The sequence below is a fragment of the Natrix helvetica genome, assembly GCF_964273705.1.
Source record: "Natrix helvetica genome assembly, chromosome: 2".
In the NCBI taxonomy this organism is placed as follows: Eukaryota; Metazoa; Chordata; class Lepidosauria; order Squamata; family Natricidae; genus Natrix; species Natrix helvetica.
The window spans coordinates 34,558,160-34,584,425 of NC_138552.1; the positions used below are offsets into that span (position 1 = coordinate 34,558,160).

The 26,266-nt window shown below is 34.7% G+C and overlaps 1 protein-coding gene across 2 annotated transcripts in view; it reads left to right on the forward strand.

Moving 5' to 3' along the window:
- AP3B1 (adaptor related protein complex 3 subunit beta 1) overlaps positions 1-26,266 on the forward strand; it is a 152,815-nt gene that overhangs the window by 78,597 nt on the left and 47,952 nt on the right. For both annotated transcript variants that reach the window (XM_081942974.1, XM_081942973.1), the window contains exons 19-22: positions 829-979; positions 3,300-3,447; positions 15,552-15,621; positions 17,492-17,598. In XM_081942974.1, the coding sequence (XP_081799100.1) occupies positions 829-979; positions 3,300-3,447; positions 15,552-15,621; positions 17,492-17,598 (476 nt within the window). The remainder of the gene's footprint in view (positions 1-828; positions 980-3,299; positions 3,448-15,551; positions 15,622-17,491; positions 17,599-26,266) is intronic.

The window sequence follows — 26,266 nt, forward strand, 5'->3', positions numbered from 1 at the left end:
ACATAGTAAGATGTGTTTTAGATTCTAATTATTGCTAATGTGCTATGTCTATTTGCCTCAATAATAAAATAGTTATTATTTCAATTTATATTGCTAGTCAGAGTAATGATTTTAAGATAGAGATAAATTGAAATAATGAATGAATGGTTTGTTACTAACATGCCCAAATGCTTTTATTTTCTTTTTCTCACACCTTCATTCCGATTATATCGACAATGTTTTATCTGCACTGAGTCCTCCCATCTATCATTTTAATGTAATTAAATTATTGAAATACAAGTATGTAAATATAGACACACATGTATAAATAAGAAAGGACACACTTTCAAATCCTGTGGGGGTAGTCCTCTGAACACTGGGAAACAAGAGAAAAATTGCTAAAGATTATTAAGGATAATGACTAGAAGCAGTGGACTGAAACTGGGAAAGCGTACCTTCAAGTTAAATATTAGAAACACTTTCCAGCCGATTAGAAACTGAATAACTTGTTTAAATTCCTGATTAAATTGTCATCACTGGATGTGTGTGCAAGAATAGATTAAATACTTAAGTTCTGAAGAGGACACTATGTTAGAGCAGGAAAGTAAGGATAGAGGACATGTAGGTCATGTCTGATTTCTTTCCTTTTCCATCATCCTGCAAACATGTTATGGTCAAAAACTAAGCCTAGATTTTAAAAAATACAATGTTTAAAAGTTATGAAAGCAACATTTTAATGTCGCTGTTTATGATAAGATTGTATAAAAATGCTTAAACATCTTTGGAAAATAGTGTTAGAAGATATTCTAACTATTCTAATTCACTTGAATTGTTCATGCATACAACTAGAAAATGAATCTGAATCTGAGGAAGGAAAGAAAGAAGGGCAAGGCGATACCAGCACGGAAAGTAGCTCAAGTTCTTCTACTGAAGATGAGAATGATAGGAAACAAAAGTCTGAAAGAGGAAGGCCAAGAAAAAGAACAACAGTTTCAGAAAGGTATCTATGTACTTATTTATAATGCTGGATCAAAAAATTACACAGCCATTTATATTTCACTACCTTCATAGTGACGTTCACTTTGGAAAAAAAAATATTGCCCATTTCTGTATTTTCAGATGATATAGTAACATGTAAGTTGAACAAACCTTTTTGTAAAAAAAAACAATAATTCTGTTATATATTTAGATGAGGAGGCTATATTAACATAACCTTGGGAGGCTGTACAGTTAGCCTGCCACTTTGTGAAACACTTAGTTACCTTATATAGTAATTTTGTGAAGGATAAAATTAAACCATTCTATATCTTGCCATTAGGTAACTAAGGCAATTGATTTTTCCCTAAATAATGTTATATTAAAAGGATTATGATTCATATATTGGAGGCAAGGGCTGTGAAGAGAGACGGTCAGAAGCTGCTTAAGGGAAAGGTCTTTTAAAGATTGCCTGTTACTAATAGAGTTAATGTGTATTAAAATGCCATTAAGAATTTAAGTAATTGGGGCTAATACCTTGGATTGTCTGAATCTGTTTCTTCCACTTCTGTCAGCAAGTGGCCTCGGTGGACATGATGGCCCTTTTTACTCTGTAGCCTGCCGCCAATGCATTGATGAGTTTGCAGCTCAGCTCAGTCGTGGCTGACAGAGCTGATTGTGGCTCAGTATGCACTGTGCTCCTTTTATTACAGACAGTAATTAAAGCAGCTCGCCCTGCCACTTCCATAACAAACACAGCATAATGCCCTAATTATGACTTTATTAATTTAAGTCAGGATTTAATGATTTTAAAAGTGATTTATATTGTTTTTCCTGTTCAGAACAAATGAAATCTGTAGGTTAAATTAATACAGGCTTTTCATCATTGCAAAGTTAAAAAGCTAGTTACCAGTAAATTTTTTTTCATTAGATTAACACATGAAACTCTTAAGCAATAAGATAAATAAAGATTTCCCTATTTAAAAAAAACTAAGTACAAAAAATAAGTTTGTCCTGAAAAATCGTAGCTTCAGATTAGAAATTGGATATTTCATTTCACCAAATGAATACTAAGTTTTGATGAATCATATTTGGAATTAAAACTGTCTCATGAAGACAGAGGTGGAGAATAGAGGTGAAAGGTATGGATATATTGCTCAAATAGATACTTCTCATATAGAATATTATGGTTTTACTTTTTAAAAAAATGTACTAGTTGATAATATTTCATAAGTGAATATTATAATGTAATATATTATTAAAATAGTATTGACATTGTTTTTTCTTATGCTTTTTTTGTATTGATTTTTTTCTTGAATGCTTTTATCAGGATTAAAACTTTACATATATACATATTATTGGTTATTATCAGGGCCATCTGTTGTCACTAGGATATAAATGTAATATTTTAAACCTATTAATAATATTTATAAATAATTTTAATACATTTTGGACATGAAATAAAATTAAAAATATAACAGTTAAAAGTGTAACTTTAATAACTTATGGTTTATTATTATGGTTCTTCAGATAATATTATTATATACTTCAACATTTTCAAAATGGTTATGACCATATTTAGCTTTTGTTCTAATAATCAAATATATTGTATGATACAAATAATTTACTGAAATGTAGTAGCCATTTCAATTTAGACCCATTTATTTCAGAAATTATATATTATTAATATGCCACCCATCTCACATTTACAGTAATTCTGGGTGGCTTATAGAAGATAAAGAAATATATAATTATATACATCCAAAATACATGCAATTTATATATTTTGCTTGTATATATGATTTGGACCCACATATTTTATTTCATTTCTTCAATGTCTTGTGAGTGTCTTGTATGCCACAATTATTTCTTCACACCAAATCTATGATAATCATAATTAGTAAGGACGTTTGAATTAGTCAAATTGTGATTACTTCTGGTTTTGGCTTGCATGAAAATTGGAACAGGATGCTCACTTTATGTAGTTTATGCAAAGTATAGAGTGCAGTATGCCAGAATACAAAGGAGAATATTGTGATGTGTGGTAGATGGAAGAAATCACATGAGGCAAGAATGCCTTCTTATTCCTGAGTTCTATATCGAGCATACTGTTGTAGCAAGCAAAGCTTATTATACATATTTATAATTGTAATATTATAATAAATATTATAATTGACAATATAAATTATTAATAATTGAGTATAATATATAGTAACATTTTATATTATGTGTACACTAATTTTTAAAGATACAATTTCTGGGAAATGCTGCTGAAAATAATTTCTGTCAAGACTACATAATATTGTACATATAAATGTTTTAATTCTGTATTTATTTTATATTAGAGATTCTACAAGAAAAGAAAAAAAGAAAGCAAATTCTCAGAAAGAGCAATGTTCTCCCAACTCAGAATCTAGCTCAGCTGAGGAAAGTTCTTCAGATTCTACCTCAGAAAGTGATTCTGAAAATAATTTGGATCCTCTTCCTCCTGAGGTATGTCTTGTATATATTGCTTAGATCAGGGGTGTCCAAACTTGGGAACTTTAAGACTTGTGGACTTCAACTCCCAGAATTCCCCAGCCAGCCATGCTGGCTGGGGAATTCTGGGAGTTGAAGTCCACAAGTCTTAAAGTTCCCAAGTTTGGACACCCCTGGCTTAGATACACAGATCTTGAAATTATATTGTCAGTTGTTTCTGTAAGTGTATATAAAACTTTATGTCGTCTCTTTTGTCTGGATTGGAACTCTTTTGCAAAAGCATTATTTTACAGTTATCGAAAATAGGTGTTTGATTATTTTTTTAAAGAAGCCTGTTGGCTGCTAATAACCAACCATTGTAGAATGATCTAATGGATTGGGATGTGTCTATTTTATCATGTATGTTATAAAGCACAAAAATATCAAAAAGTTAAAAGATTTTATTACATTTCTATTGCTGGTTATGATAAATCAGGTTGTTATTGATACTCATCTTCTAAGGCAGTGTTTCTCAACCTTGGCAACTTGAAGATGTCCGGACTTCAACTCCCAGAATTCCTCAGCCAGCATTCGCTGCCTTAGAAGATGAGTTCTAAGGGAATTGGTTTTTCATACATCATTTGTAAATTTCAAAAATAAATAAAGTAAAACTGAAAATTCAGTTGAAAGCTACACTGTAAATTGCCCTGCATCAAAACGTTAATCACTTAATTACTGTTTTTACTCTCCTTAGTCTGAATATGCTCTGGACAGTCTAAAAATATATGTAACTTCTATAGAAGTCACTTTATGTTCACAGCAATGTGTTAAATAATAGCATTAGTTATGTAGGATATAGTATACTTGCTGCCCTGAGAAGCTAATTTTCAACCCATGACTACTTTCAACTGAAAATATTCTGAAAATTCCAGAATAGCTTGCAGTCTACAAATTTTGTTGCACATTTCCTGATTTTTTTCCCATAAGTTGATTGATTTGATTTGGGTATTTAATTTCAAAATATGGAACCTGCAAGACTCTCTCGATGTTTTCAGCCCCATGAAACTCTGGTGTGGGTTGGCGCCTCGGGTTGTCTTCTCATCTTATTGGAGAATATGGAGAAAAAAGCAACCAGGGTAATCATTGTCTTCAGAAGCAAGACAAAATATCAGACGTCTGCTGAATATAAACAGAAGAGAAGAAAAGTGCAGTCTACAATTAAAGTTTATTACTTTATAATATACTGAAGTATGTATGGAAAAGCATATATCAATGGCCCACAAAAATCAGAGTTGTTGTCTTAGAAGCTTGTGGCAGGCTTAATTGCTGTCAAATGATAAGCACCGCAATCATGCTTATAAAAGCTCATCTGTGGCTGACTCTGAAATACTGAAGGTTGTATTTTATGACCAGTTAAAAATAAGACATCTGCTGTCATGGTTGGCAAGAACAAATATTATAAAGGCACCTTGCAGTCTGACTCAAAAGTTTTATTTCTGCACTAGGGAATGTTAGTAAACATTTTTTTTTCCAAATTACTGATTCTATAGTGAGAGATCATCGGTATTAAAAAATATGGCAATCTGCCAACAATTATATCTTAATAGATAATCATACAGAGCTACCAAACTATTGCATGATCAAACAATTATTGACTGCAGTAGTTTTCCAAAGTGTCTGATCAGTAGCTGTCCCAGTCTTGCAATCTGAGATATTCTAAAATCTCATGATAATGAGATTTCATGTTTCATGAAAAAAGGTATATTCAGCTTTGCAACAGAGTTTCATGCTTTTGTTGAGAATAGACTTTAGCAAATTGCACATCCTGATAGGTTTGTATGACATCTGAAAAGCTATGCTGTATTCTAGCGGTAAGGAATATGTGCCTGCATAATGATAAGTACATAGATGACCTTGGAGAAGGTATGTGAAGACCATTAGCAAAACAACTTGATCCAAGAAAACATGGAAGCACAAGAAAGATACAAAGTAAAATTGCTCTTTGGTATAAGAGGGAGGGAAACAGAAATGCTATTCAGCTTCTAAGAATTTGTTATGATATACTATATCAATTAATAGGATTCTTGTGTTTATGGAGTCCGTTTTCTTACCTGCCTTACTTTACTTTACTTTACTTTATTTGGACGCCCTACCTTATACCCTTTCCAGTTTAGTCTTCATTGGCTAGGGTTTTTTTTCCAAGTAGTAGTATAGCAAATACAGAGTCAGGCAAATCTCAAACACTGTATATTAATTTTGTATTAGATTTACTTCTTCTTTTATTTCTCTTTTCTCTCTTGATTCTTCTTATCCTTTCATGTAATAGTTTGTTATACCTTTCTTTTTCTATTTTCCTACAGCTGTAGTTCTCCCCCTTGTTGAGAAATGAGTCTAAAAAGCAAGCACATTTAATTTCTAATTTCACTATACCTTATTGATTTTTCCCTTTCCTTCCTTCATGGAAGTGAAACCTGCTGGTGGAGAGGTCTAAATTCTAGTATATATTTGATTGGACATTCAGGTCTCCACTATAAAAAAAAATGCCACAGAAGGCAATAAATAAGCGGATCTGTCTTTATAACTAAGGACTTGGTGATGGAGAAAGAGTGAAAAAAGTAAAATATAAGTTTCGGAGCATAGGTTCACATATATCAAAGACAAACATCCTTTTTGAAACTGGGAGCATTGAGGAACATCAGAGGCAACATCGTAAAGAGACTTCCATAGGGCAATAATCATTCACAGCTTTGACTTTTCACCTTTACAATTGATTTCCATCATATCCAATCTTTTTCTTATGCCCAAAGAGCTAAATAATAGAGCTGGAGAAGAGAATGGCATGGCCAATTTGGCAGTAGAGGCAACAACAGAGAGGAGTTGGAACATCTTGTAGAGAAGACTTGAGCATATTGTTTGCTCTACATTTTATATCCTTGTTACTATTGTAAGATGCCTTGCTTGGCAAGCAGATAGAAAGATGGGGTAAAAATCCAATAAAGAAATTTGTTATGGTGATGGCTTTATCTTAAGGAAAGCAATAATTACAGCAGGAATGCTCTTTACTCTTACCTGTTCTTTATAAATGGGCAAGCAAATGCCTAACTGAAGAGAAAATATATTTCTTTATCTATCTATAGTGATAATTCTCACTTTCACATCAAGGGACATGTTAAAAAAGCTCCTCAAGGTGACCTGGAAAAGCTTGATTTATATAATTCAATGAATTACTTCGCTTATTTATGTACACATCTTTTTTTTCACCATTCCTTCCTTAAGCTCCTCTAAATGAGAAGTAAAGAGTACACAAGAAACTCATAACTGAATCCTATTCAGGGCATCAATAAACATGGTTACTTTACAGACTTATTCTGCCAGGTTGCCCCACTGTGTCTGAATGAAAGAGGCTGAGCTCCTCCTAGTAGTTCATCTTTCTGTAGTCCTGTCCCTTTCTTGATCTTGATCAGCTCATCTGCATATTTTGAAGACATTTGGGCTATTCTAATATGGCTCCTCCTTTCCAGTCAACTCATCCTGAGCCTCAGACTTCCCAAATCCTACAGATGATGTCAACAATGAGTGACAGTGACTGGAAAGAGAAAGCTTGATTTGGCTCATTCGCTGAGGCCAAACCTAATCCCTGGTGTTAGCACTTGTGTAGGAAAAATATATGTTGCTTCTTTTAGTTTCCATTTTTTCACATCACCCTAATTCAAGATTTCAGTGTGGAAAATACCAGCTGCGTGAGAAGAAGTACACTATGAACTAACCATAAAATTGCTTGCAAAAATGTTTCAAAGGTTCTTTCTTGTTTACACCCAAAATACATTCAGTATCAGTTTACTGGATGTTTGGCCTGTGCAAACAGACAGGTTGAAGTCTGCAGTGATATTAGCATGCATTCCCATATGCTGTTTTTTTATGAGAGTGATTTCTTTTTGTGGTGTTGATTCACAGCTTAATATGACTTAGGTTGTAAATAATTTTGAGATTTTACAGATTTGTGATTGTTGGAATTTATTATATCAAAATATCTATACTAAATGTTTTTTTAATCATGTAAATATGTAAAATTATTTTGTGGAAATAAAAAAATAGAACATCTATTTAGAGAAAATAGTGATTGTAAGGAAACTGTGGTTTAAAGCTCTTTTTGTTTAAAATAATGATTGTTAGTTCCCTTTAGTCTTCATCTTTCTTTATAAATATTCAAGTACAGTACATTTTTAAAATACATTTTAGAGCAAAATGCAAATACCTTTAAAATCATTTAACAAGGTTAGTTATGGGATTTTTGTGGATACATAAAAGTTAATTTGAGACGGACATATTTGTATATTTGTATAATGGCATTATATTTGTAATATAATGTAATATTTACAAAACAGAAATAGAATATCCCCTGATAATTATAGTTGGATAGTACACTGTCTTTAGTTTAGTGCAGTAGACATATAACTTTTAAATTAGCTCTTTACATAAAGATAAAACCCTTTAAAAGTATTTGGAAAAAAATAAAATACTGAAATGTATAATCATATACTTTTAAAAAAGAATTTAAGATTTGACTATAATGCACAGGTAAATAAAAGTCTTTGCAGTTACTATTGGCCTTCTATACAAGCCTGGTATAGTCAGTCAACTGTTAAAAACCTGGTTCACTGTTTAAAAAAAGATATAAAAACAAATTGTCTATCTTTCTGCCTGATCTCTTTTCAACTGCTAACACAATGGAAACAGTAGGTGATCAGTCAGTGCATTTGGTTTGTCAATGGTGGTTTTGTATAAATATTGGAAGGATAAGAAGCAGAATTCGCACTGAAAAATATGATTTCATCTGCCTCTTCTCTGCAGTTCCATGCCTCATGCTGCGGTGTGAAATTCTCATTTTACACACTTTGCAGGCGGAGCACATGAATTATGCATTGAGCAAGAGAAATCTCCTGCTTCAGCTCCTATATGCATTTACCCAGGTTCTGTCTCTATTATCAAGATGAATTGAAAATAGAGAAATGTTTGATGGGATATGGCTTAACTTCTTTGTTTAGCATTCAGCTATGGGCTGCATTCTCTTCTCTAAGGGGGAAACATGTTTATTTTATATGTCTATCTGGATTGTAATTTTAAAGAGAGAACAGAGATATTAGTGTTCTAAGTTCAATTTCAGTTAAAGTTCCTGTAAATGGAGAACGTCAGCATTGGTAAGTGTGTTGGGTTTACATTTTTTTTTAAGTTTTAAAAAATAATGAATAAGCTTGGCAAGTTTAGAATGCTGTAGCCACAGTTTTTATTTGTAAAAATAAAATAAAGGGTGGGAAGAATTGGAGACTCAATAATAGATTATAAAGCACTTTGTACATTCAGCTGCCTGCTAGTTCATTTTAGATCACAAATCAAAATTCTGCAGAAGGGCTAACTCAGCTCCAAGTGGCAGTTTTAGGGGCTATTAAAGGAAATCGTCCCAAATGAGCAGGCTCATCCATGGTATTATGTCCCTTCTCCCCCACTCCTACCAGAGTCATATACTTTGTGGTAGGTTTCCAATAAATGCCTGACTGGGGAAAAAAGACTTTCCTGGAAACGGTTGGTTGGTTGGCCGTTCATATTGAGAGCTTCCTGGTTCAAAATGGGGCACCGTCTTATAATTCCTCATTAATGCCTTTAATCTGCTGTTGAAGTACTTCTGCCTTTTTTCCATTTGGCTTGGCAGTTCTCTAAATGCTAGTGAGGCCTTTTTGTCTTTTGGCAACATGTGAAAAAAGTGCTCTATCTTTGAATTCAAGCTTTTCCTATAGCCTGAATCCAAAGATACCATGAACAAGCAGAAAAATCATATTCATTTGCCACTTTATTCCAATTTTCCCGTTCCATTCCCATCCTTCCTGAAAGTCAAAGCTCTCAGTGATGCAGAGAGGCTGTAAATGGAGGAATTAATGCAAGCATGACTATAGTAGAGCCAACTACTATATGAACTTTTCTGCCATTAGAATTCAGATTGCCTTCCTACCAATGTTGTTCTTATATTTGAAAATGTTTTAAGTAGATTTTTAAAATTTCTCTTCATTTTAGATTTTGCTACCACCAGTTTGATGTTGAAGATTATTTTTTATTTCTGCTTGTAACATTTTTGTGTTTTGATATCTTATTTTAAGTTATATTGGCATCCAAAAAGTGACACATATATTGCAAAAAAAGTAAACTGAAATGTAAATAAAAATATTCTCAGTATGTGTGAGTACAGTGGTAGTCCTCTATTTATGACCACATAAGCCCAACTTTTGAGCCCATAACTCCCTTTAAGAAAGGAAGTTGTTAAGTAACTTTTGCCCCCATTTGTGACATTTTCTGAGTTGTTAAGCGAATCACTGTAGTTGTTAAATACATCATGTGGTTGTTAAGTGAGTCTTTGAAGCTGAGTAGGAAGGTTACAAATGGTGATCACATGACTCTGGGACAATACAACTGTCCTAAATACAAGTGTCCAAATTTTGATCATCGGAATGCTGCAACAGTCATAAATGTGAATATTGGTCATAATTCACTTTTTTCTGTGCCATTGTAACTTCGAACGGTCACTAAATGAATGGTTGCAAGTAGAGGACTACCTGTACTCCCTAGCTGGCAGAAGATGGGCAACAGTATGTTAGCTTAAAAGGTAATCGCTAAATTAGATATGGTCTTGCTATAAACTAATGGGAGCAAACTGAGTAAACATAGGCGTTGGTTGTGGAAGTATTAATAAATTAAGCTTCCCACAGAATGATCAGAAGAAGGATGTGGAAGCTGCTTGGAAGAGAGTAAATTTTATATTGCAGAGCGCCATGTAAGTGAGTGAACTTAGACTTGGAACTTAGAATAACTTTATTGTCACTTTGAAGGTACACTAATCAGCATACATTAAAATGAGATTCCGTTGCATGCAGCTCTCAAAAGGTCCCCAGCTCTAATATACGCTACATAAACATGGCAAGATAAATAAATAAATACAAAATTATGCATGTACCCACATATAATATATGTCACGGAGAAACAACATAGTCTAGTTCGGATGTATACATGTACACGGCGAGAGAAACAAATCTTGTGAGTTTACCAGACAGATGGCATAGGGAATAAAGCTGTTACAGAATCTGGAACTCCTGCTAGAAATACTTTGAAACCTCCTCCCAGAGGGAGCGACAGAAACAAAGTATGAAGTGGGTGTGTGGGGTCTCTAACAATGCTTTGATCTCTAAGCACATAGCATAAGCAGTATATTGAATGACTGGAAGCGAGCTTCCTATAATCTTCTTGATTGTCCTTACCACTTTCTGAATGGACTTTCTATCTGAGGCACTGCAGCCACTAAACCAAACAATGATGCAGTTTGTTAAAATGCTGTAAAAGGTGGCCAGGATATGGTCTTCTCATCCGATGCAGGAAATGCATTAGTATGAAATCATGCTAATGAAAAATATAAGAGGATACTGCATGAAATGACAACAAGGAAGAGCCTGTGGACAAGAAAAATATATATTTAAGAGAATATTGGTAAATTGGATTAGAGAATTATATTTTACAATGCTTAAATAGAGAAAAGATGCAAAAATGCACTTAAATTATAGTTAAAGATAAAAGTTCCCCTTGTACATATGTGCTAGTCGTTCTCGACTCTAGGGGGTTTTGCTCTCTGTTTCAAAGCCGAAGAGCCAGCGCTGTCTGAAGATGTCTCCGTGGTCATGTGGCCGGCATGGCTAAACGCCGAAGGCCCATGGAATCCTGTTACCTTCCCACCAAAAGTGGTTTCTATTTTTTCTACTTGCATTTTTACATGCTTTTGAACTGTTAGGTTGGCAGAAGCTGGGACAAGTAACGGGAGTTCACGCCATTATGCGGCACTAGTGATTTGAACTGCTAAACCGCCGAACTGCCAACCTTTCTGATCAACAAGCTCAGCGTCTTAGCCACTGAGCCACCGCATGCCTATTCTTAAATTATAAGGAATGGTTAAGAAAAAAATTAAATTGATTTTGATGGAAATTAAAACCAGAAAAAGAAAAGAAAAACTCCAACAATGAGAAGAATGATGCAACAATTGAGGGAATGTTAAAAGGAATGTTTTATTTATTTAGGTGATAGATAGATAGATCTCACCTTATATAGAGGAGCTCAAAGTATATACAGTAGCACTGTTATATGCTTACGTTAATAAATAACACAAGTCCTATGTTTACCTGCAATATCCCTATAGGATAGGTTGGGCTAAGAGAAAGTTACTGGCCCCAAATCACCCAGTGAACTTTGTGAGTAGATTAGAACATAGCTCACCAAGAAATTATATGAATGTGAGAAGTCAAGTTAATTGTATGATCATTCAGAGGAAGTCTATGATAAAGCAAACAGTGTTAAATTATGGAATATTTTGTACAAATTATGAAAGTTACTTGCAAATGTAATAAGAGGTCTATATGATGGAAATAAGCATGTTTGAGAATAAATGGAATACTTAGCAAACAGTTCAGGATTGAGTAGTCAGTAAAACAGGGATTGATGCTTTTTAGTTAAGTATATTAATATAAATGTATAAGAAATACTTGTAGTAGATTTAGAGATTTGTTGCTTAAGGATGTGAGTATTCATGAACTTTTATACTTGTTGATTAAGAACCCAAATTATTTCCAGAAAATATTAAGATTGATCTTAAATATTAATATTAAGATGGATCTGGAAAAGGAAAATGGATCTGATGAAACACCAAGTTGCTTTGTTTTGAGTTAGTGAAGTGAAGGATTGCACACAAATGACAAAAAAATTAGAAAAGTAGATGCATTGTAGCCTTTCATACAATATTTACTGAAGATGGAGTACAGGTAGTGCTCATCTTATGACCGATCACTTAAAATGGTTTGAAGTTACGATAGACCCGGGATGGTGAACCTATGGCATGCGTGCCACAGGTGGTACACAGAGCCATTTGTCAGGGCATGCAAAGCGTTGCCCTGTCAGCTGACCGTGCTGGCCAGCTGACTTCAGCCTTTTTTTAGACCATTTTTTGCCCTCCCCAGGCTCCAGAGGCTTTATAGGAGCCTGGGGAGGGCAAAAACAGCCTCCCCTCCGAACCCTCTGGAGCACAAAAAACCGGCCCTACGGGCAAACTGGAAGTAACTTCTGGTTTGCTCATAGGGTCATTTTTTTGTCCTCCAGAGCCTTCAGGGAAGCCTCTGGAAGGCCCCTGAAGGCTCCGGAGAACTAAAACCGGCCCTATGAGCAAACCAAAAGTCCATTCCTGAACTTCCGGTTTGCCCGTAGGGCCAGTTTTTTGCGCTCGGGGTGGCAGGGGAACCTCTGGGGGGGCAGGGGAGGCTGTTTTCGCCCTCCCCAGGCTCCTATAAAGCCTTTGGAGCCTGGGGAGGGTGAAAAAAGCATGCAAAAATGGGGGGGGGAGTGCCGGTCATACGTGCATGTGTGCTGGGGTAGCGCATTGCATTATGGGTGTGGCACGCCTGCGCATGACCCTCCTGCGCTCCTCCCCTTTTGGCACGCGAGCCAAAAAAGTTTCGCCATCACTGTGGTAGACATTCCCAAAGTTACTTACAACCAAGTTTCGTTGCAACTGGTTCACCTTTTCAGTTGTTGCGTGTCCTGCAATCATATGACTGATTGTGGGGTTTTCTTTTGCTAGTTTCTGGTTTTCTGGTTTGTGGAAAAATTGCCCATTGGGGAAAATGGAACTAGAGTATGATCCTGAAGTAGGATCGTAAGCACACGTATAGTTTCACTTAGCAACTGCTTCACTTAACAACTAAGTTTCTGGTCCCTGCTGTGTTGCCTAAATGAGGGTTATCTGTTTGCTACTTTTTCTTCATGACTTTAATTTCTTGGGCTACTTCTTTCTCCTTTTCTATGTACTGCTTAATCAAAACAAATAAAGAAATAGATATATACATGTGCTTTTAATGGAATGTTATGTTAGCTGGTTTCCAGAATATATGTTAGCAGAAAGTTTTTTATTGTGTATTCCGTTTTATGAACTTAATCATAATTAATTAGAGCTTTCATGTTTCAGAGTGGACCAAAAACAAACAAATTTTAGATTATTCTAGTACTGTTTCATGATTCCCACATTCAAACCAATTGTATAACCTAAACTGTAATTAAGTCTCTTTGCTTTTTCTGAAATTTAGTTAGCTAAACCTGAGTGATTATTTTTCTCAAAGTGAACTTATGCCACAGGGTTTAGCAAATGTTAACCTGGTTAGCAGCCAGGGTTGTTTAATTTTAATATTTATGATAGCTAGCTTCCTGCACACGCAGTAGAAAGAACTCTTTGATTGATTTATATGGCCACCCACTTCACACAATAATTCAGAGTGGTGTATGTGGTTAAAACAACACTTTGCCATCTAAACCACAATCTAAACCAAAGTTTTGATAATAGATCCAGTTTATAAAAGTAGTGTTGCTAAGGAGAATTCACATAGCCTCCTGGCCCAAGCACCTGGGGAATGAAGCATTAGGTCTTCAGTGCCTGAAGAATGTCAGGGCCAACTAGATTACCAGAGAGATGCTGGCACTGTCACAGAGAAAGAATGACTCCTATATCCAACAAGATGACATTGTTTAATGGAAGAGACCCAGAGCACACCCTCCCAGCTAGATTTGGTAGGGTAAACAGAAATGATGGGAGAATCATTTCCACATTCTCTTAAAATTACAAGTCATTCCACTTAAATTTGTAATGGACAGAAAACAAGACAAGATGTTAATATATATGGGTTTGGGCATGTAAATCATTCATGGTTGCCAGCAAAATACAGGTGATTATATTTACTGAATTCTGTAGATTAATTGATATATAAATGTACTGATGGTGGTTTTGAATTTCTTTTATAATACCCCGATATAGAGAGAGCAATGGGTTTTGTCTGCCATCTCAACAAGCGGAGTGAACCCTGGAAGAAACATATTCCTAATATGCTGTATATTGTATTGTAACATTTCAAATAGGTTACTACTTTGTTAAGTAATCTGTGCCAGAACTCATGGCAAGCTATGACAAGCCATCTCATTTTCACATGAGAAGAATACTCATATGATATATTACAGTGTAACCTAGGGAATAATTGATTCATTTTTTTAAATGTGTCTGCTCTATCTTTGTTATAGATATTTCTCTCCTTCTCAAAGGAGTCTAAGATATTGGTTATGTATGGTGTTGCAAGTAATGAATTCTGTAGTTTTTGAGGATAATGTTTCAGAGTAAAAAAAACAACTGATTGTTTTTTTCACTCTAAAACATTATTATCAAAAACTGATAATTTTTTCATCTCTTTTTGTATGTTGATAGGCTAATTTATGTTTAAAACTTTTCCTTACTGGATTTTAGGTCTTTTGCTATTTTATTAAGTAAAGATAAAAACCATAATGTTTAACCTCCTGCTTTTCTGGATGCATCCACATAGGTTTTTTTTTTTGGAAGCAATACAGATATAGTTTTTTACTGTCTTCTTCTGGGTTGTTTGTTCAGTTTGAATATTTGATTAATGAAATCTCAATTCTGAGACTTATAGAGCCCAACAAAAATCAGATTTTATTCCCACTGTTATTTAGCTTTAGCTCTCATTTGATTTGTTCACATATTCAAATGGTGAAGCACCAGATTGGCCATCGACAATCTGGAACTCTCCAAATTTTAGTCCAAAGTATTTCAAATATGCTGGATTGAGAAATGTGAGTTTAACTTTAGAGAAGGAAAACCAAACTGAATGCTAAATAAATAACCTCAGGGTTTGTAGCGAAGAAAAAACATTGATACCAGAAATTGAAAATTTAATGTCTTATAAACTAGACCAAAGCCATCATAAATTATTTTTAGAACCCTACAAAAAGCTTATAGTACAACAATGTGATTAATGTAGAACATTAAACCAGTCCTGTAAAAAACGCCTCACATTATGGTGTAATACTACTCAATAAGAATATTGCATTGTGCAAGGCAAATAATATTACAGTTATGGTGTTGAAGGAATTGCAGCACTTATGAATTCTTACTCTGTGAAGCTTGTTAAGATAGAGGGTATAGAGTTACTTTATTTTTTATATAACTATGAGAAATGTTTTTACACAGTGATAAAAAGCATCAAACATTCATATGCTTTTTGCAGAAGGAAGCAGAACGTTTGCAAGAGAAGGAAACTACTAAACAAGATATGTCGCTCTTAGATTTGGATGACTGTAAGTACTTGAGATATTTGCCTTTAATTGTGTTATTTATATATATTTGGCCCTGCCAATTAAATTAGTTGAATTCTTCTTTTTTTGGAAAAAGGGTACTTCTAATAGTCTTGTACAGATATGTTAACATATCTGCGTGTTCAAACTGAGTCCTTTTCTTAAGTTATGCAATGCAATAACTAATTTCAGAAATCCTGTATAATATATTCAAATCTTTAATTATTCTTTCTAAAAAAGTTAATGTGAAAATCTCTATTTCTGTAATAATAATATACTATATAAGACTTAATATATCTTTATAATTCAGTAGCATTTTAAGTGAGAATATAGATAATATTTATAATATTCTTATTCAGAAATATACTTTAAATGATAAATTCCTGTGATGATGCTAGGAAAAATGTAGCCTCAATTATAAATAAAACAACAAGAACAAAAAGCATTAAACTTGGAAATGAGATTTTTTTTAAATGACACTTAACTTTACATTGCCAGCTCCATTTTTCACAATATGAAACTTGGAGAGGGTAACTGGGGAAAGAAGGAATTGGCATATGTTGACCCCACTTCTGCTAGTATAATTCTGCTGAGTGGATTCTCCTACCAGCAGAAGTAAAGTTGGAATCCAAGATTTCTATTTGAAATATCTTATAATTTCAAAATACATATAGTTTTATGGTGGTTTTTGTATTGTATTGTATTGTAGTACAAGTATTGTAAAGTACAAAAATCCAAGCTTTTAAAAATGGTCAGACACTCTCAATCTCTCTCCCTCTCCCTCTCCCCCCCTCTCTCCCTCTCCCTCCCTCTCTCTCTCTCTCTCTCTCTTTCTCTCTCTCCATATATAACATTTCCATGGTTTATTTTCAGCTCTGTACGTATATTATAAAGCATTATCAGAACAAATTTTATTACAAATTTACAAGTATGCAGTAGACAATGTATGTGGATTTTCAGACATAAAGGTTGCACCATTACAAAAATAGAGTGAAAGTTATACAGTTGGAAGAGAGGCCATTGAGACTAACGCTCTGCTCAATGTCGGGTTTCAGCTTAAATCATCACTGGCAGGTGGTTGTTCAGTCTCTATTTGAACATATCCAGCTGAGTGGAGCTTGCCACCTCTCTAGATAATTTGTTTCACTGTGGAAGTTTTTTCCTAACATTCAATTAGAATTCACCTTCCTGAAATGTAAGACCAAATAAAACTGTCCATATGTAATGCCATTATATGATACAACTTCACTTGGAATACTGTGCACAGTTCTGTTAACAATACCTTGGAAAACATAGTGAAGAGCTGGAAACGGTGCAGAAAATGGCAATCAAAATGATTAGAGTGTAGAATGCCTTCTTTTCAGTGAAAAATACATCATTTGAGGTGCTTTAGGTTAAAGCAGAAGTAGATGATAAGTGATAGAAATTTGTAAAATCATATATAGCATAAAATGTGGTTGTATATAGTAGAATTTCCTCAGAATGTTAGAATTTGGGTGTAGTTACTGAACCTAAATGTGGTAAAATGAGAACTAATAAAAAGAATTTATTTTCAGAGCAGAAAAGCTATCAGATATGGTGATGGCATTTAGATGATTTTAAAAGAAGACAAATGATTGGAAGAGAGAGGTATTAGTGCCATCAGGCTTTAAATCACAGACTGTAAATCTTAAGTACAACTTTGTAGGGAGTAACTGGTATCCTGAGATTGTGCTTTCAGGACCCTGTGACATAGACTACTGGGCTAGATGGGTGAAGTGATATGGGAGAATCCTTATTTTCTTATGTTGCCCTAGAATCATAGTCTTAGTCATATGATTTATTTATATATGTATTCAATTTTAATTTTTCTTAATCACATTATTTTCTTCAGTCAGCCCTGCACCAGTTCTTACTATGTTTTGCAAGCCATCAATTCTCTCTCCCATCTTAGCAGCAGACCTAGAAGGTTTAAGTTTATCAAGTTCTTCAGTCATTGATGTAAGTAATTATGAACTGATTTATTTTTATGCTTGTATCTTCAACAATTTATTATTTGGACTGTTCCTCTTCTCTTTAATATATTTGAAAGTGGAAAGCAGGGACAGCAACAGGTTTTGAGTTTAAAATGCTCAAGTTTATATAATATATTCATAGAAGTTAATTTTATAAATTAGTATTACAGATTTTTTTCTAACCAAAAGCATTTTCTGCAACATTATGCCATTTTTTTCCTGCCAGGATTTGTATCAACTTTTATAAGGAATTCCTATCTAACAAAGAGCTCACATTTTAGTCTTACTATATTATGCTACATAGTTAAGAGAATATTGCATGCTAATGAGACACCCGAAGAGAATGAGTTTTAGAAAAACAATAGTGATTGTCCAAAGCATAAACTATTCTCAGCACATTATGATTCAAAATTTTGTTCTGGGTGTTTGACAGCCACAGTAAATTCCTTAGTTGCTGCATTGGTCTATTGAACTGAGTGCCTTTCCCTTGTGTTTTTTTATTAAGAAATCCAGTGGGATTTACTTCTGCTATATGCTATATTAAATTTAATAGTTCATATATACACATTGAGGAAACTTCACTGTCAAACAATAAAACCAACATATTACAGTTATATGTGGCTTTCTTCTTACCTAAAATTTAAAATTCAGACACAAAACTTTACAGTTTCATTAGACTGCCAATACTAAACCAGTCTGCAAGAGAAACATAATTATTACATTGATTTTTTTTAAAAGATCATTTGTCTGGATTCTACAGGTGTAATATTATGAGGAAAAAAATAAGGCCACAGAGACAATGCTTTTACTTAGATCAACAGAATTTGTAAAATACCACTCCAAGCTTTCAAGATTCAAGAAAGGAAAATTAGGAAAATTGGTTGGGCTTTCTGGTTGGAAGAAATGGATGCTCTAGCATTGGTTCCCTTAGATCTATATACTATATTTATACTGCCCTGTCTGTAGAATCCTATAGACTAGCTAAACTTATTATCAATGTTTCATGAACAGCAGCATTATCCACATTGATCAACAGAATAAAATCCATAAAGGTAGTACTTTATTGGACCTACTTTAAATTTTCCATGGAGACTGGTACAGGGAGTACTTCAATATAATCTCTCATGTTTTTTCTTACCCTTTCTTCCCTTCCCACATCCAAATTGCCTGATAGAATTTTTGACATTCAAGTTGCCAGTTGTTTTGTACAACTTGTTGGCCTAATATAAATATTGCTTCCATGGATTTTGTATTGATCTTATTTAACTTTGTGATTTGTATGGCAATTTACTATTTATAATAAAGTAGCTTTACTCCTATAAAAGTTTATCCTATGTATTTAATATTTGTATGCCACTATTTGTTGTTTACTATAAAATGCATGGAACCTAGTGAATATAGAACAGAAAAAGTATGAAATAGAGGATAAAAGATCTAACCGTGAAATCTTTTTAGTGTACTTACAAGAGATAACCATCATGTCTAACCAATGGTTCCTATTAGTTCACAATACTTGTATATGTTTCTCGGTTTTCTTTTTATTCACATTAATTGTATAAGAAAGCTGACCATACTTGTAACATTTCCCTTGTTTTGCAGAAAGGATGCTGGGTTTAAGTATTTGGGGCAAAAGCACCAGAGAGAAACTGTAACAATTATAGAGTCATATTTTGTTAGGAAAAGATCATTAAATTAATATAATCCAATAGTTAGTGCAGAACTCTTACATCAGCATTGAGAACTCACCATCTTTTAAGGCAGAAGTACTATGAGGCTTGAAGAATTTTTTCAGGTGTGACTTTCAGATGGAATAAGGTACTGCCATTGGAAAGAGGAACCTGAGAAGTTTTAGTGTATTATGGAACAACTGTTGAATTCTTAGGATATGTGTTAGCTTTATCACAGGGAAATATCTGAAGTGGGAAAAGTTTGGTTTTTAAATTACACAGTTATTTAGAGAGTACTCTTTCAGACATGACACTTTCCTTAGAAATACTTCCATGTTGAGAAGGAAAAGTTTGAATGAAAATAGGAACCATTTGACCATGTTAAGAAACTAATGCACAATGTTCTGAATGTCAAATAGTGTCAAATATCAACTATGCTTATCTATGTAAGATTGACCACAACGGCTTCCAAACACCGGGACATCACATCGACAGCCTCGTTGGGGTGGCCTGGGGTTGAGATGTACAACTGAGTATCATCAGCGTACAGATGGTACTCAACCCCAAAGCCACGGATGATCTCACCCAGCGGCTTCACATATGCGTTGAACAAAAGGGGCGAGAGGACCGACCCTTGCGGCACCCCACAAGAGAATGGCCTCAGGGTTGACCTCTGCCCCCCAGTCAACACACATTGCATCTGGCCGGAGAGGTAGGAGCCGAACCACCGTAAAACGGTGCCTCCGACTCCCATCCCCTCCAGCCGGCGCAATAGGATACCATGGTCGATGGTATCAAAAGCTGCTGAGAGGTCTAATAGGACCAGGATAGAGGAACAACCCCTATCTCTGGACCTCCAGAGATCATCAACCAACGCGACCAAGGCTGTCTCTGTGCTGTGCCCGGGTCGGAAGCCGGACTGGCGTGGGTCTAGATATACGGATTCATCAAGGCGACGTGGAAATTGCTGCGCCACCACATTCTCAACAACCTTCGCTAAAAAGGGGAGGTTGGAGACTGGACGATAATTAGCTAGCTCCGTTGGGTCAAGTGAAGGCCTCTTGAGTAGGGGCCTCACCACCGCCTCTTTCAAGGCAGTCGGTAAGGAACCCTCACTCAATGAGGCGTTCACCAGGCCCAGGAGCCAGCCTCGTGTCACCTCCCAGGATGCCAGTACCAACCAGGAGGGACACGGGTCCATTGAACATGTGGTGGGTCGCAGCCGTCCACGCAACCCGTATAAATCCTCGGGGGCAACAGAGTCAAACTCCTCCCAGAGTGGACTCACAAGACTCACTGTTGACGGCTCGTCCGGCCCACTGAGGGGGGCCCATCCGCTCCGGATCTGAGCGACTTTGTCTTGCAGATATTCCCCAAACTCCTCTGCTCTTCCCTGCAAGGGTGCCCCCCGCGTCTCCTGAGACAAGAGAGAGCGGGTCACCCTAAACAGGGCGGCAGGGCGGTTATCCGCAGACGCAATGAGAGTGGCACAATGTCTACGTTTGGCCGCTCTCAATGCCACAAGGTAGGTCCGTAAATAGGCTCTTACCTGTGTTCGGTCAGACTCGGAGCGTGAGGACCTCCACCTGCTAGCTACCTGCGGGATCGCATCCTCCCACACACATCCCTGCGGCCAATTCGCTCTCACAGGGAGGGGCTTCTCCTGGTGCCGTCCACTAGGCAATGCCAACGGGCGACATCGAGGAGTAGGGCCTTCTATGTGATGGGCCCAACCCTCTGGAATGACCTCCCCCCCGACATTAGAACCACTACTGACCTCCGCTCCTTCCGACAGAAATTGAAGACTCACCTGTTCCGACTGGCTGGTCTGGCATAATTATAACATTTTCCTCCTGGCATACACACTTTTATTGGTTTTTAGAGGGATTGTCTCTCTTAAATTTAATTTTACAGGATATTGGGATTTTAAATTTTGTATATCCTGATTTATTTATTCAGCTGTACAGTTTGGCATATCTTTTATCCTCCTCACATATCTATTTATTTAATAATTTTAACTTGTTGTATTTTTGCTACGGACTGTACACCGCCCCGAGTCCCTTTTGGGAGAGGGGGCGGTCTATAAGCGCTAATAAATAATAATAATAAATAATAATAATGAAAGATTCCTGGTGAAAGCATGTGATCCTTTCAAGCTATAACTCTCACACAATGGCTGAAATCAAATGAAGGCAATGAATACCTTTGTTGATTCAGACTTATTTGAACAAGGAAGCTTTCTGATTCTGCTTAGTTTTGATAACAAAAAATAATTAACCTAGGAAATAAGCATCCACCCTTATTGTTGAATCCAAAGCAGGATCCCTGAATTATTTATTTCTTCATAATCTAGAATTGTATGTCAGGGTTTCTTCTTGGCTTAGAATATTCATTTTATTTTATTTATTTACCTTTATCAAATCTAGATACTTTTATCTTGTAACAATACTTTTCAATACATATAGAAAAAAAATGTTATGCTTGGTCGTAATTTTATTAGCAGCCTGCAGCTGAAAAATCTTTTTGCATTTGTTTCATGCTGATTTGTATTCCTATACAGACTTTCTGCAACTATGGCCTTATATAGAATGCACAGAATGCATTCAAGTAATCAGATGGGTCATGACCAAAAATATGATTTAAGAAAGATGTCAGCTGTAATTATTCACTTTTCTTGTATTTCTTGAAAATATAAGGAAAATACACAGTGAAAAAGTGATTCCAAACTACAGACTTGACCACAATTAAATGTTTCTATGTTAGGTTTTTAAAATAATTTCCTATGTAATCCAATAGAACAGAGCTTGTTGTTTCTATTTGATGCATTACTTGTATCAAACATTCGCTTCGAGCACTTCTTAGAATTATGTCCAGGACTACCTCTTCTCTGGTTGATTCCATAACTAGATTCTAGTATAATCAGTAAACCTACTGTGAAATCTTATGATGTTCTTCCCTTGTGAAACTAAAAGTAGACCAACTTTCCTATCCAGTTTGAAACATGTATTTCAAATTAACATCCTTTTGAAATTAGGACACAATTCTACGCTTTCTTCAACAAAGTTGATCAATCTCCCAAAAACTAATCTGTCTCAAACTACATTCTTTTGAATTAGGACAAGAAATTAATCTGCTAATACTTTAGTTAATGTTGCCCATTGAAAGTCTTCAGCAGAAGATATAGAATCAAGAGCAAAGCTAAACAGTATCTTTCATTTAATTTGGTCTGCTATCCAAAGCCTCAATCGTCCACTTTGTCAAGATTTTATTTGCAGATATTTCTCCCTCGTCCCATCTCCGTTCCAATATTGTAACCTGTTTGGAGTCAAATCACTAAAGGCAAAACTTTTCAGTGAGAGCAGGGATTCATTATCTGAAAACTGCATAGTTCTTTTATTGTTTAAATTAGATCAACCTATAATTCTTTTGTGATTGGGTAGATCTACAGCTGACAGATACGATTGGTGCTGATAGTTTACTTATAAAATAGAAGTGCTTTATAAAAATTAGACATAGAAGGGCACACTAAATTATGTACAGTAAAATTAATAAAGGAAAACATTTCAACATACCATAAACTGAGGTAAAAGCTCTAAAAAACAAAATAATTGTGTATCAAGTAATTTGTATCTTAAAAATTAGGTCAGCACAGCCACCTGGTACAAATGGCAATGATGAAAAAAATGTGAAAAGCATGTTGCAACTATATGACATAAAGTCTAGGCTTTCATACTTTTGTTTCATATTGGATGCTAGTAGCAAATCATGGGATTTGCAACATGATATGTTTTGTTATTTGGAATGAAGGCTAATGAAAGATTCAGGATGGTGTTCCATAGTCTTATTTATTACAATAAGGAAGATTAAGGACACAGATCCTTATATATTTTTTGTTCTATGTATGAAAGCAAGCATGCTTATAAGAATAGTAAACCAGTAAATAGTAAACTTCTGTTGAAGAAGACTTAACTTTCATAACAAGGAGAATTACTTGCAGCTATTAGGATCATATAAACCCTTTGTCAGGTGCAATGATTTCTGTTCAAATGAATTATAGATTCAAGTTGTAAACTATTATATTTTGCTGCAATACAATATCTTTCCAATTTTTGTATCCTTTAAAAGTTAAAAGGCCCAGTTTAACTAATAAAGCTATTAATAGAAATATGATTGTTTTATTTGCACCTTATTTGGACAGCATCAGAAATTTTAAGTGCTGCATATGGAAATATATTTGTTGAAGTAGCAATAAATTTCTATTTAAAGTTTATACATATCAGAAAACATAAATATATAAAAAATTAGGATAGTAATGCTACATTATTCTTCTAGATAATTCACACACACACACACACAAACACACACACACACACACTCTCACATATAAGTCATATAGAGCAAATTTTAATACAAGACTGCTTTCAAATATTTTTGATATAAAATGTAAAAAACAGTTTTTATCCTTGTTGATATTTCCTTGGAAAATGAAGATCCAACATTTTTGTCAATAGGATTAGTCTCTTTAAAATTGCAATCACATCTTTCTAAGGTAACATTTACATCCTCACATCTTTAGCATCTATCAGACATGACATGGGACATATTCATTGACCCTAAAAATTTTCATCAGAATCATGCACTGAAAGGGGGCAGCCCCAGTCAGACAAGAGGCTCATTTCAATTTTAACAGCGGTAATTAAAGGTTAATTCACTGAGTCAGGATTAACGAGGAAAGTACAAATGATAGGCAAGCAGCTGCCTTTATAATACAAGATTAGAACAATGCAATTACAATCAGAATTAGAAAAAATCAACTTCCTGAAAGGTTCTGTAATGAATGAACTGCATTTCTCTGCTGCTAATTGTGCTACTTAAAGATGATGGTACAACAATAATTTTATTGTGATATTTCTTGATCAGCTGTGTTTAACAAGATAGTATTCTAAATTCAGCAATCACAGCTGATATTTTGAAAATCAATAGCAGCAGTTTAAAAAATAATGGTTGCCATAGAAAGTTGGTTAAAACAGAATATTCAAACCTGACATACAAACCTAATACAGTATTTGTTCTTATTAATGGATTAGGTCTTGAAACATCCTTGATATGATGTTAGTAAATATAAGGATTAGAACATTCTTGCAGCTGCTGTGTTCATTATAGCAATGCTCTATTGTAATAAAGAGAGGTAAAATAGCTGGTTATTGTGAGGTGTGTTTTTTACCTTACATATCTGGTCTTTACATAATGGAGATTAAAGAACAGGGAAATCTTATGTTAAAGCAGTATCTATGAGATATTTTTCAACTCATTTTTAAGTAACTGAAAATATTTTCACTAGATGTATATCTTTTTAAATGGTCTATTTCCTGCTGACATCTTAAAATTGATGACATTTTATTTTGTCAGATGTCAAAGGATTCAGAACAGTTAAAAACTTTTGTTCTTACATTTGCAAAGAAAATAATAGAAAACAGCATCTTAAAGCAAGTTTTGATCAGTTGTTTTTATGTCTTTAATATATTTGTGTGCTAGGATACTTAGGCATATTGATGCTTAAAATATAGTAGTTCAGTGGCATCATCCCAAGAAAGATATAAGACTTTTGAAAATTATCCAGGCCATGATACAGAAAAAAATTGAGCTCAATATTGCTGCTATTGTGATGGAAATGGTTTGTATGTGCAATAAAAGATTTGCTTTATAAAATATTTTTGCTAAGCAGGCAAACAGCTGGTAAACTTGTGTCATATATTTTGTAACTTACAAAAATGTGTGGTTTTTCTCTGATATTTAGAACAACCCAAGCATTGTTTGGCTCAAAAACCAATGTGCTGTTCTTTACAATATTTTGACATTAAAAGCTAGGAGAAAAGGTATTTAAGTAGCTTTTGGTGCAGGCAGTTGATAACTTTTCATTCATAATTAGCTCATAGAGAACCGAGAGACATTGCAGGGAAATTGAACTGTCAGTGGGTAGAAACAAGCATTTGACCTCATCACATTGAGTGGGGCCCATCATAATTTGTTCATTTGGTGCCCATCAGCCCAGCCTCATCTCTCATACGGCACCTCGCTGACCTTCCCTCTCCAATTCCACTCAGTTCAGCTTTAATTATGACTCTGCAGACCCGAAGAAATATTGCAGCTTGCTCTCAAAAACCCTGAACTGCCACTCACCAAAAGATTGGTTTTTAACAGGTAATAAATGCCCGGAGGAAATGGTGCTGTGTCCCACACAGAACATATAGGCTCCTTTGGAGATTTTCTGGCCTCTCAAGTATCCTATTGCCTGGTAGATTTTAAAAAGAAAATAAAAAGAGCAGAGTACTGGATTTAGTAATAAATGTATTAAGTAACTTTTCATATAAGAAAGAAAAAACCTAGTGTTAATAATTGTATAAAAAGTGACTGTAATAAGTAAACATTAACTATTTTTTAATATCAGAAGTTTTAATTGCCTTAATCAGCAGGTAATCAATTGCTCCTTCATTCAAAGGTTAAAAGTTTCCCCTCAGTTTAATAGGTTTTCCAGGTTAAAGGGCACGTTATTTCAGTCATAAAGTCATGTTTCTCCGTGTCATATATATGTGCGTATGTGGGTATATGCATAATTGTTATCCTTTGAGGTCTAAATGCAACACTATTTCAATTTAATGTATGTTGATTAGTATACATTTAAACTGACAATAAAGTTCTATTTTAAACGCATGCTAGCTTCTTATTTCTCATTACAAATTTGGTGAAAAAGGAATTTAGGGGCAGCTTTCAGTTTTTTATTCATATATAGCACATTATCATTATTGAAAAAATAACTACCGTTCATTCTCTTAATCAACTGTGGATTTCCCTTTGCTGAAATTTGTTTGCTGAAATTAATACTAGTTGTATTAATCCACTTATTTCCTAATAGGATATAGAACAGAGGAATTGTTGGTAGTTTAGATTCCCACATTGAGGAAATATATCAAATGGCTTCTTCACTAG